The sequence below is a fragment of the Danio rerio genome, chromosome 16, assembly GCF_049306965.1.
Source record: "Danio rerio strain Tuebingen ecotype United States chromosome 16, GRCz12tu, whole genome shotgun sequence".
NCBI lineage: Eukaryota > Metazoa > Chordata > Actinopteri > Cypriniformes > Danionidae > Danio > Danio rerio.
This window is the reverse complement of record NC_133191.1, coordinates 6,353,730-6,367,485: the sequence shown is the minus strand read 5'-3', so window position 1 is coordinate 6,367,485 and position 13,756 is coordinate 6,353,730. Positions and strand designations below refer to the sequence as shown.

At 35.7% G+C, this 13,756-nt stretch overlaps 1 protein-coding gene across 5 annotated transcripts in view; it reads right to left on the bottom strand.

Annotated features, from left to right (window-relative positions):
- Positions 1 to 13,756, bottom strand: part of ulk4 (unc-51 like kinase 4) — a 278,515-nt gene that overhangs the window by 41,107 nt on the left and 223,652 nt on the right. For all 5 annotated transcript variants that reach the window (XM_068214079.2, XM_073925751.1, XM_068214078.2 and 2 more), the window contains one exon: positions 9,491 to 9,676. In XM_068214079.2, the coding sequence (XP_068070180.2) occupies positions 9,491 to 9,676 (186 nt within the window). The remainder of the gene's footprint in view (positions 1 to 9,490; positions 9,677 to 13,756) is intronic.

Here is a 13,756-nt window from a genome sequence, read left to right as displayed (position 1 = left end):
TTTTTTTTTGTAATTTATTTTTATTTACATCTGCGGCTGCTGTGGTTTTGTTGTTGTTTTTTGTCTCTTAATAACCGCTGCTGTCACTGAATGTTCTGTTCTGTAAAATGTTTTAATGTATAAAAATAAAGTAAAAAAAAAAAATTAAGCTAATATGCAATATTTCTTTTATTGTCTACAGAACAAGCTACTGTTATACAATGCCTTGCCTAAATAACATAACTTGCCTAATTAAAGTTAAGCTGAATACTAGTGTCTTGCAAAATATACATGAAAATATTATGTACTGTCATCATGGCAAAGATAAAAGAGATCAGTTATTAGAGATTAGTAATTAAAACTATTATGTTTATGCTAATTTGTGGCTTATTTATATCCAGAGTGTCTAATTAAAAATGTTTCAATGATTTTGGAGATGGGAATTGACTTCAAGTGTGTCAGCAATTGTTTAGCCACTCATTCTTAGCCGAGAGCATCCTTCTGACGGACACTTATTCTGGATTCTGATCGATGACTCTTCAGTGTTCTGTTATAGAAATATAATTCATTTTGGGTATATTTAAAATTCTGATATGTGAGCAAGATCCTCTAATATGTCATCCCCAGGACTTTATAATGCATATGATTTGTTTTTCTAAAGTAACATTTTTGAATTAGCAATACCTTTCATCTGGCTGCATCATGGTCAACTTCAGAAATTAATTAATGGAAAAAGAAAGTAGTTCTTCAAAGTCCTCACACAAAAAAAAAAAAAAAAAAAAAAAAAAAAAAAAAAATATATATATATATATATATATATATATATATATATATATATATATATATATATATAAATAAAACTAGATATTGCTTTTAATAGTATCTTATTATGGCTATCAATTATATATTTGTCTTTTTCCTCTTTGTTATTTTCAATGCAAATTTTTGTTACTTAAATACAACAACAAAATATTTTCAAACTCTTTCGAACAGATTATTAGGTTTTATTTATTTATTTTTTTGTTCTCACTCGAATGCATCTATTCGGTTTTTGTGTTCCTAAGCTTAACAGAAACAAGTGATTGAAAATTCAGTCATGCACCATATTGAATATACATTTCGATTTATATACGCTTTCAAATTTAATTAAATTCAAGTTTGCCACAAGAATTGTTCCAAAGCAATTTTACAAAAGGCAAATATTGAAGTTACAGTGTCCTTTTCAAAAAGCTGACGCCTACACTACCTACAAGACAAAAGTCTTGTAGCTTATCCAAGTTTTAGGAACAACAAATAATGACTTGACTTCTTGTTGATCATTTGGCATCAGACGTGTTTTATATGAGTCAAGGCCTCTATTACGCTTATTTTACCAAAATAAAATATGATCATGTCTTGATTTTTAATTATTAAATTAGGACAGAATATAAAGTCATGCTGCAGTGGAAAAATAATGAATCTTGTGTATGATTCCCATGAGCTTGGAGGACTGCATCCATACATCTCTGCAATGACATCACTTATTAATAAAGTCACCTGGAATGGCAAAGAAAGCGTTCTTGCAGGACTCCCAGAGTTCATCAAGATTATTTTATCTTTAATCCCTCCTCTTTCATCTTCTACCCCAGAACATCAATAATGTTCATGTCTGGTGACTGGGCTGACCAATCCTGGAGCACCTTGACCTTCCTTTCTTTCAAGAACTTTGATGTGGAGGCTGAAGTATGAGAAATAGCGCTATCCTGCTGAAGAATTCACCCTCTCCTGTGGTTTGTAAGGTAATAGGTAGGCCCACACGGAATTTGCGCGCGCAGAATTCCACAGAATTCTGCAGATTTTCAAATCATTAATTCTGTTTATTTACTTGAGTAAATGTGTGTAAATCTAAATTTATTTAGTTTTTTAAATTAATTACAGCAATATTAATGACTAATGTGAAAATGTTCACCTGATTTATGTACAATGCAGTTTGTAAAGTAATATTTTCTGTCTTTTAGAAGATATATTACATGAGAGACTTGCTTTGTTTACCAAATAAAGTGAATCTAATTAGATTTGCATTTTAAACATTAAATAAAAGTTAAAAAGGTATTACTTTTTATTTCACTAATTAAGGTTTTAGTTACGATACTCCTAAAATAATTCCACAGAAATCCGCAGATTTTTACCAAAATTCTCCGTAGCATTAGCAAAAAACGTCCGCAGATTCTTTCTGGCCCTGGTAATGGGCAACACAAATGTCTTGATATCTCAGGCTGTTGATGTTGCCATCCACTGCAGATCTCTTGCACGCCCCCATACTGAATGTAACCCCAAACCATGATTTTTCCTTCACCAGACTTGACTGAATACTGTGAGAATCTTGGGTCAATGTGGGTTCCAATAGTCTTTCTGCAGTGAGTGATGATTGGGATGCAGTTCAACAGAAAAATCTGCCTGCTGTCACTTTTCCAAATGATCATATAAAAGTCAAGTTGTTATTTGTTGTATATTTGTTGGTGTGCCTTCAGGAACAGGGCTGGGAAAACTGTCCTAGTCAGCTAAACTTCCACCATTTAAACGTTCCCCTTTATTTTTTGTTCTTATTTTGAGTTCTGCCAAAATCAGCACAGAACCTCCTCAAAAACACTTTTTAGTTTCTCTTCTTGACTCTTTTATGTTTTGCCCTTTAATTGCTGCTTGAAGCTATATTTACTGTTTTCATGACTATTTTCTGTGCCAGCGTGATTTCTAATAACTAATTAAAACTAATCACCGCTGACTGATGAAGTCATTCTTTAAAGATAACTTTGAAATAAATCAAACCCAGATGGAGAAAAAGTCAATTACATTCTCTGCATGGTGAAATTTAATTACCATTGAAGCTAAACAAGTGAAATATTACTTATAAATGAATTATTCAACTGCGCTAATGTGAATTCCCTGATATTTTATGCTTTTCTTGACAGTAGGAACATTGGTTGCTTTAATGAATGTTACTTTTTACAGGATGGAGGTGCTATTTCAGCAAAAAAGGGAGAGGGAGAGCACACAAAAGCTCCTAGGAATCAGAGTTCATGTTTCATCTGAGTGTCCCAGCAGTGTGAGTTTGGGTTTGTGGCTGGCCAGTGTGTGAGCGATTTGTTTGGATGAGGTCACTCGCTTCTCTCTGGAGTCTGTCAAAGCCAACAGCTCCTCTCCAAATATCTGCAGTGTTTGAGCACAGATGAAGTCATCAGAACACTGATGACTCAAGCACAGACTGGGCAAGGGGCACACACTATAAACGCACGCACACACATATCCTAATGGACACATGACACTCATATATTTTCACAAAACCCCAAATTCAACAGTTTTACAAAATAGAAATAAAAACATTGCAGAACTGTATCCCCAATCCCCTGAATACAAACACACACATACACACTGTAAACATATCAGCTGAACAGCTTCCGTACTTTGTGATTCGCAGTTTTTTCTCCTGTTTATTTACTGTCGTGAATTGCATTATGGGACATTGATCTCTGCTTGTTGATTTTTGATGTCGAAAATAAAACTGCAGTTTAACAAAGTCACTTTTAGGGTGCTTTCACACCTGTGGTTTGGTTTATTTGGTCCAGACCAAAGGCAACAAATGATACATTGTAGCATTTTCATTGTAGCAGCACGAGTGCAAATCACATTGTAAATGGTAAAGGAAACCATGTGTTTGCGCACTTTTCACGTGCTTTTATACACAATATGTGAACAGACTTGGATTGGGTTTCATCATCGTGACCGCAGGTCAGAATAACAGCATTAGTTAGGAGATTGTAAATTAAAAGGGTGTATCAGGTCACCAGAGTGGCTTTTTGGTTTCTTTTCTTGTCCATCCCAGCCACTAGCACCCCATCTGAATTTATAGCATAGGAGTAATGTAGTCACATGTATTCTGGCCGCATTAAAACCAGAGAGAGTTAACCAACTTGTCTTTCTTTCTCACAATTTGTAACGTCGTAATATGTATTTGAATAATGATGGTGGGTTCCTTTAATTGAAAGCTCAAATTTTATTATCATAATTATTTGTTTTGTTGGGTTTTCTGTTATTATTGACATCTTATATATGTTGATCTGTCTTAACGTTTGCCTACCATTGCATTCTCTTTGTAACATTTAATTTATTAAGTTTAAGAGTCTCTTTTACACTAATGTTTATTTTTCTTATAAGAAATAAAAGACATTATCATTTTGTTTAGTTTTTTAACCATTAAAACTATTTGCCTTAGTAATGTTAGCAAAAAAAAAAAAAAAAAAGAAATTAAAAAAAATCTACTGGACTTTATTTCTAAATAGATTGTTAAAAAACATTCAATAATTATTGACACTGAATGATATGAAACATTATATTGTGATAATGTTTTGCTGTATTGCCCAGCTCTACGTCAAACTATTAAATATGTAAATAAAAGTCACTTTCTCAAACTTGAAAACTTGCAAAATTAAAAGTTCAATTCAGATTCAATTAAGACACACACATATAAAAAAAACATGAATCACAAAATAAGGAAATATGTATTTTTATACAGTGTTGAATACCCTGTAATAGGAATTAATGACATACAAGCATTAAAATAGAGTAAATGAATTAAAAATTGAGATGAATGTTATATGAGGTATCCTGATTTTTTAAATGTTGATTTTTTTTTACTCAACACATTTTAAAGTAATAATGCTACATTTTCCTAGCTACGTCAAGCCTTAAAATATTTGATTAAGATGTCAGAATAAATCCTGACAATCCTGACAAATGAAATAAATCACATCTTGGTGTGATTATGTAAATCGTCTCTGCCTTGTGAATTATAAAATAAAGATTTCACATTAATCGTGACGGCGGCGGTCTCGCCCATCATAAATAAGAATGATCAATGCCACGCTGACTTTCACACAGTTGATCCTAGTGTGATGAACGTAAACACCCCTGCTGTGTTATTTTCATCCAGACCGATGATTTAGACTTCGTCCTTGTTGATATTTGGACATTCCCCCATAATCAACAGATACATGCAAATGAGAGGATCAAGACGGGAAGCGGGCGCAAGCGACTGCTATCTTCAAGACTTGTATGTAAATGACTAACTAATTTCATCCCATTTAAGAAACAGAAAGAAATCATCAGTCGTGAGGATCTGGGTGCTGTCAGTCTCGTTCTGTATGTCTCTGTAACCAACCTCTCAACGACCCAGTAGGCCACACCGCACAGGAAGCACAGTTCATGCCCTTCTACTACACACACTATCCAATATTAAAGAGCGGGTTCGATCTGCCACACACAGACACATCACATATTGAGCTGACACACTGACTCTGACAGCATCAGAATCTAAAATAAATCAAATAGTAAAGAGAGAGAAAAAAAAAAAAATCTTGCACCTTCTGTCTCCAGTAGCACAGAGAGACCGTGTGTATTCATAAATATACTAATAATATTAATAAAACAGGACAATAAAAAACTAATTTACTGCAAAATTATAATATTAATACATTTGTATTTACTTCATCCTATTTTTAGTGCAATATAAATCTATAGCTACTAAATAAATACCTAAAAAAAATTGGCAACGAGTGTAGAAGATCTGCAAAGGTCTCCTAAGAGACAAAATCGATTCTGAACTGTCTAAAACTTTTTACTTTCTGCACAAAACACAAAAAAGTTTGCACAAATTAGCATAATGCCAGTCAGTGCTCTGCAGTGTTCTTGTGAACACTGTAATGTAGCTTATAGGTCTGGAAAAGTTTGTGTTTTTACCATGTTGAGGAGAGGACATGAGCGATTTGCATGCAAACTGTGAGGATGTTATGACTAAAGCCCAATTTAGTATGATACGGCATACATAGTCGGTACGACTGTTAGCATTTATACTTCGGCACACCTCCAAATTGCTTGTAGGCAGAGGGGTTACAATTTTTATTGCCAGTTTTTAAGTTAATACTGGAAATGTGTTCAATGCTACTGCAGCAGTAGTTTAAACTTTCATGGTTGATTAAATTTAATTGAAATTGCAAGAAAGTACTGGCCTCTGACCAGTAGTAAATCTCCTCTGAAAGCCAGAAGGCGCTCTCTCTCGTGGAAACTGCAAGTACGCCACAAAAAAAAAAAAAAAAAAAAAAAAAAAACACACAGGAAGTCAAACACAGCAGAGGATTTTTCTTCTTTTATTGATTCAATGTGACTATTAAATAGGTGGTCTAGAGTGTATTTTAAGGCTTGGTTGTGTTTATAAGATTCAACGATTCAAAGCTTGTAGAAAAATCACATAATTTTTTTCATATATCTTACTTTGATTTTATTCAGCTACTTAGCTAACATGAAAATGACTGTCATGTTTCCTAGTTCCTCTGAAAGGCCCGCCTTCAAGAGGCTCTGATTGGTCAGCTAACATAATGTGCTGTGATTCGCGGATCAGCTCCACGTCACCTTGTCACACTCATATGGATTTGTAGCTAAATTGTTAGCGATGCCAAACAGCATTTCTCGTTGTTTACATCCTCGCTACAACATACTGTTAACGCTAGAAACTGTGCTTACAGGTTGTGGCTTACAATCCACAGCTCTGTCGGTTGTGAGTTTTAACCGAATCCAGCACTGAACTAAAAGAGATTCTGGAAGTTCTCCTTTGTCAAATGCTAGAGCTATATCTTTTTTATAATTCTTGAAACATAATTAAAATTAAACTATAACTACTTCTCTTTTTGTGTTGTGTCCTTTGGAAACCTGAATACAGAAACAGATGAGGCTCTGCGGAAATAGCAACGTTTAGAAACCATTTTAGCTTTCTCTGCTAAAACATTACAGCGACTCTGGTGACGCCCCTTTGCTGCGCAGGGTGGGTGCACATGGTAAATGCTCGTAACCGAAAGCCGTTGTGATCTTATTAGCCCAGAAGTATTTTTTGTAGTCCCCAAACTTTGTTTGCTTTAGAGTTTGCCAAGCTAACTCTGTAAACGCCAATGTCTCCTTTTGCATTGAACTTTGAGTGTATTACATTCAGAGATGTTGTTTATGTTCATACAGCTACATCAACTAAAGTTCAAAATATCATATTGTAGTGGACCACCCCTTTAAACATATGGGCATGGAATCATTTCAGAGAACGATTAATTTCAAACATTGAACTGAAGTAATCAGGTGTAATTGGATTGAAAAAAAATAAAGTTTTTATATTGGTAGGGCTGCACAATATATCGTTTCAGGATCCATATTGTAATGTGCGCATCTGCAAGTCATATCGCAAGATTTGCAGTGTTAAGTCTGAATTATAGCTGACTAGGGGCAACAGAATTGTATGTAATTACTCTATGTGTATGGAATTTATATTATATATATATATATATATATATATATATATATATATATATATATATATATATATATTAATGTTTTTCTCACTTAATATGTTTTTATTTCAAATATCAACATTTCAAAGCAAAAACAATATTATTTTACTTAAGTAAATAAAGGAAAAACCCTTAATTTTGGCTTTTTTTTCTTCTGAAGTTGAAAACAAAACAAAATTTTTTACTTGATCTAAGATATTTGAGATATTTTGACTAGAAATGATACAAAGCAAAATAATATTTATATATTATAAGATAATATCTAAATATTTATTGCAGAAAAAAAAAATATTGCAATATCAGATTTTCCAATATCGTGCAGCCCTAGTACGTGATATTTGCAGAATGTGTGTGAATGCGAGAGTGTATGGGTGTTTCCCAGTACTGTGTTTCAGCTGGAAGGGCATCCGTTACAAAAAAAAATGCTGGAATAATTGGCGGTTCATTCCGCTCCCTGATAAATAAGAAACTAAGTCGATGAAAAATGAATGAATGAACATACTTATATAATAGCATTCAAAGCAGTGACAAAGGCATTGTTGTCACGGTCATGTGTTTATTAATTCCAATCAATCAAATGAAAGCACTTATATCTTATGTTTATCCTACTTCGCTATAAAGATTTACCATAGATTGGTAATTCCTGGTTTTCTGGCCATATTTAGTTATTCTGTGTGACTTGTGAGAGAGAAAGCACCCTCTGGCCTTCGGAGTTAGTAAATTTAACACATCACCGTACTTTCCCAAGTGTAAAGTACTGCAGACTGTAAGAGAGGGACGTAACATGAAGGGGGCGTAACTTGTAGTTACCGAGATCCCATTGAACTGTGCGAGATGTCACAACAAAATATTGTTGGCAAGATATCGAAAATATTTTCCACAGAACATTTTCAGCAGGTATTTTCATGAGTTTTCTCCAAATTTATCCACAACCTATTTATTTGATATATTATTATACCCATTAAATTCAGTGGCGTAGCGGACGGGCCCGCAGGGCACGCACCGCGGGGGGGTCCCGCGTGATTAGGGGGCCCCGCGTCGTCGTGATTTTCAATAATTAAAAATCCACCGGCGAACGCAATAATCAAACTCTTGGGAACAACTGTGGTCGGAACCAAAGTTCACAGGTCTGTGTTCTCTGAACACCTCTCAAGCGGTGGACTACTTAATTCTGATTGCTTGCCGCCAATGTTGCCAACTTAGCGAGTTTGTCACTAGATTTAGCGACTTTTCAGACCCCCCTAGCGACAAATCTAGCGACTTTTTTTGTGTTATTGGAGATTTTTTTTAGACTGTCATTTGTCCATACTGTAACGTCCCTACTCTTCTCAACGAGCTGCGTGTGATGCCGCCGGCCCCTCCCCCGCCTCACAGCACTGACAGGCGGCCCAGTCAGTCCTCGTACAGCAGCCTCTCCCACCTGCAGCCCGAGAGCAGATCACCCCTCTGCGTACCGACGACAAATGATTTAGCACAGGCAGTGTGAAGGTATTTCCCTTGTACAGTCAAACCGATGTACTTCTACTTTATTTTAACAATTTAATTGGAGCGTTTATTCTTTTCTTGTTCACAATCACAGATATTTTAGTGACAGTTTCTGAACTTGTCTGAGTTTATTACATATGAGAGATTACTGCACATTCACTACATATCTATAATGACATACTGTATTCAAACAGCAATAAATTTAGTTAAATAAACATGCTTATATAAAGTGTAGTGCAATTATAAATGCCCCTTTATTAACCATAGGCTGTTAAACAAACAGAAACGGTAGAACGTGATGACGCCAGTTATATGCAAATTGACGTATGACGTATCCCCCCCCCCCTTCATCAGGGGGCCCCGTCAGCGATCCCTGCAGGGGGGCCTCTGCATTTTGCGCTACGCCACTGATTAAATTAGCAACTCCACTCGCTGACTTCTTCGTCCATTTTGTCATGACCGTTAGCCTACTCTGCGTCGCCCCCTGTTGTTGCATGTACAATGGCGAGCGCCTCAAGTATGACATCACATGATGTGCAAGACAATGAGCTTTTGCTAAATTAATGTGATTTTATGTCGATATATTGTTCAGCCCTACTTTATCCCTAACATAATATAGAGCTCATGTATGCGCTGGTCTGAGATCAGTGTTTGTATGCACTCACCAGGCGTTTGAGCACGCGGAGCAGCAGTTTCTGTTGTCTGGGCTCAGTGTGCGTCTGCAGAGCGTGTGCCAGGCTGAGCAGCTCCTCCGGCTGCAGACGATCTGCTCCTTCTCCTCCATACAGCTGAGCCAGCAGAGACACGCAGTGACTGGCCTCCTCATACACCTCGCTGTCATCACATGTCAGCTGTAGCACAAACACACAGAACACTGCATTCAAGGCAAGGCAAGTTTATTTATATAGCACATTTCATACACAATGGTCATTTAAAGTGCTTTACATAAACAAGAATAAGGCCTAATCCCAATTCCACTGAACTCTTCTTGTTTCCACATGGCAGCTTCCCCTAATACCCCTTAGCCGTTGCCCTTTCCCCTGGTTTTACGCATTCAAGTGAAGTGGTTGGGGTGTTTTGATTCTCTCTTGAAGGCACAGGGCGCAGGGATGGGCAAACTTGATTCTGGATGGCCGGTGTCCTGCATAGTTCCGCTCCAATCCTAACCGAACACACCTGCCCGTAGCTTTCTAATGATCTTGAAGACACTGTCTGCGTCCTAAACCGCATACTTCCATACTATATAGTACGCTAAAATCAGTATGTGAGGCGAGTAGTATGTCCGAATTCATAGAATTCGAAAATCAGTATGCGAGAAGTACCCGGATGACTTACTTCATCCGGCGAGATTCTTGAGTGCGCATACCATGCACGCTGCGCTATCCCATAATGCCCCGTGAGAAAATTCATGAATGGAAGTGAATTGACACACTGACGCAGATAGGTCACATGAACATGACAAAATGGCGGATGTAGTACGTCCGAATTCCATTCATACTTTTCACATTCATACTGTATAGAACGTACTATTCTAACGGCCGAGTAGTACGTTTAAATTTAAATGCAGTACCTACTGAGTAGTAGGCGGTTTCGGATGCAGCCACTAATTAGCCTGTTTGATTAGTGTTGAAGCAAAACTCTGCAGGGACACCAGCCCTCCAGGATCAAGTTTGCCCATCCCTGGGTTAAAAGGAAGGGCTAGATAGCCCTTCAAATGGAGATTTTCCATGACCACACTAGTGCTGCATCCCAATTCGCATACTATCCATCCTAAATAGCATTTGAAAATAGAATTAGTATGTCCCAAACCATAGTATGTTGAAAATGCCATAGGTTCCTGAATGGTTTACTATTCTCGAAAACAAATTCGAAATGTAGAAGCGTCCATACTCTAACCCAGGGGTCTCAAACTGCCAGCCCGCGGGCCCATTAACCCTAAACGATACCCAACCCTAAAACGCACAGCTAAGTGTCTTTTTTTAATGTGCTTTTTTAAGCTAAGTCTTGATTTTAATGTGCCGGTTTAGTCTCTGATTTATCAGAGGTTGCCCCCAGCGGAATGAACCGCCAACTATTTCAGCATATGTTTTAAGCAGCGGATGCCCTTTTAGCCGCAACCCAGTGCTTGGAAACACCCATAAATAAACACACAAGCTCATATACTATGACCAATTTAGTTTCAATTCACCTATAGCGCATGTCTTTGGACTGTGGGGGAAACTGGAACACCCGGAGGAAACCCTCACCAACACATGGAGAACATGCAAACTCCACACAGAAATGCCAACTGGCCCAGCTGGGACTCGAACCAGTGACATTCTTGCTGTGAGGCGACAGTGCTGAGCACTGAGCCATCGTGCCGCCCCAAATTCACCACAGAAAAACTCTAATAAAACACACTAATGGAAATCTGGAATAACTGCATCATGTAGAATTTTCACATAAGAAAAATCCTCACAGGGCTACAAATCTTCATCCAAGCACAGTTAATGAGAAAATCTTTTAAACTGTCAATATACCTGCATCTGTTTCATTGCTCCAATGAAAAGATTGAATTATTGAACAGCTGAGCTGCTGCCAAACTCTCCCTTTCACGCAGATATTTCTAGGACTTTTATATTGCTTTTCTATTGCTTTAGGGAAATATGAAACTACATCCTTCATAAATCTCAGCACTACAAATCTGTTTGTCCATGTACGCTCAATATCAGTGGTCTAGAGAGTTTAGCTTATACATTTCAAATCTTTCTCATTAGGTGCCGTATGTTTTGCTCAGACTTCAGATAAGATGCCGTTTTTTTGATGAAATCTCATTCTGAAGGGAACACATCATGGATTTTTCACACATTTTAGCAGTTCATCAGCATTCCCTAGGATTCAGACACATGAACCAAGTTCATACAGTTTTCCTACAGTGGTCTTAACCTCAGCTCCTGGTGGGCCACAGACATGCATAGTTTAACTGCAACCAGCTCCAACTCACAACTGCTCAGAAGTGTCTAACAATCTTAAAGACCCTGATAAGCTGGAGTATAATGGTGTTATGCTTTTATTACAGATGCAACAGTTAATCACAGGGATAAACAGAATAATTTAGTCACAATATAATGTTACAGAAAATGGATGTTTCATGCAACTGTTTATACTTTATAACTTAGTACACAACACACACACACGTGCACACACACACACACACGCAAGCACGCACGCATGCACGCACGCACGCACGCACACACACACACGATAAAAATTTAAGTTCATTATTTAATGATAATTGAACCTGAGCGTATGATTATTTAAGCCGACATTTTCAGGATATGTCCAAATACTCTTTATACAAACATTAAACTTTAACACATTAATTTCTTTACTTTCCCTTTTTATTTTCAAGTATAAAAATAGGTCAATTTTAAATATTAAATCTTTAAGTACTCTTAAAGTGAACCTATTATACAAAAATCATTTTTATAAGAGGTTTAAACGCAATTTCATGGCAACAATGTGTAAATAGAGCCATTAATCAAAATACTCCATTAATTATATTACTTATAATCACACTTGATAAAAACCGTTTGCATAAATACTTTGACTGACATTCTCCCTCTGTATGTGTCATCAGATGGGAAAAGCCCCAACCATTAGTAATTATCTCTCCCTCATTAGCATAGACAGCCCTGAGGGAGAAGCAGCCACTATACGCACAGACATTTGTAGCCCTGTCTTTTTTGAAAAGAGGGCTGTGAGCACAATCTCATTTGAATTTAAAGTAACTTTAGAGTTGTCAGAGACTTTATATTATGTCTGTATACATGCCCTTTAGGTCAAAGCATATATCATACATTATTTTATTTATGATAAACTTAACACATAGTACAAAAAATGTACATATATATATATATATATATATATATATATATATATATATATATATATATATATTTATATTTATATATATATATATATATTTATATATATATATATATATATATATATATATATATATATATATATATATATATATATATATATATATATATATATATATATATATGTTGCATCTAAACAACTACATTCTCGCCTAAAAAAAAACTGTCCAACAGCTGCAATTTTTTGTCAAATTGTAGTGTTTTTTATTGACCGTCCTTCACTCATTGTGGGCGGAGTAATACAGAAGGTTGAAGAGGCTGTACGACTGCTGTTATAGCAGAATATTGCAGAGCTATCAGCCAATCAGATTCAAGAACCAGACAGAACTGTATATATATATATATATGTGTGTGTGTGTGTGTGTGTGTGTGTGTGTGTGTGTGTGTGTGTGTGTATGTGTGTGTGTGATTTATTTATATATATATATTTTAAATATTTTCCAAATGATGTTGAACAGAGCAAGGAAATTTTTACAGTATGTTTGATAATATTTTGTCTTGAGCAGAAAATCTTATTATTTCGGCCAGAATGAAAGCAGTTTTAAATTTTTTAAACACCATTTTAAGGACAAAATTGTTAGCCCCTTTGAGCTATATTTTTGATAGTCTACAGTAAAGACTATATATATATATGTATTTATGTTTTATGTATATAAAACCTAATTAAGCCTTTAAAAGTAACTTTAAGCTGTATAGAAGTGTCTTAAAAGTATCTTGTCAAATATTATTTACTGTCATAATGGCAAAAATAAAATAAATCAGTTATTAGAAATAGAATTAGAAAAGAGTTATTAAAACTATTATGTTTAGGAATGTGTTGAAAAAAATCTGCACTCCGTTAAAGTGAAAATAGGGAAAAAATGATGGGCTAATAACTCTGACTTCAACTATATATATATATATATATATATATATATATATATATATATATATATATATATATATATAGCCACAGCTATCAGCCAATCAGGTTCGAGAACCAGACAGAACTGTTGTATATACATG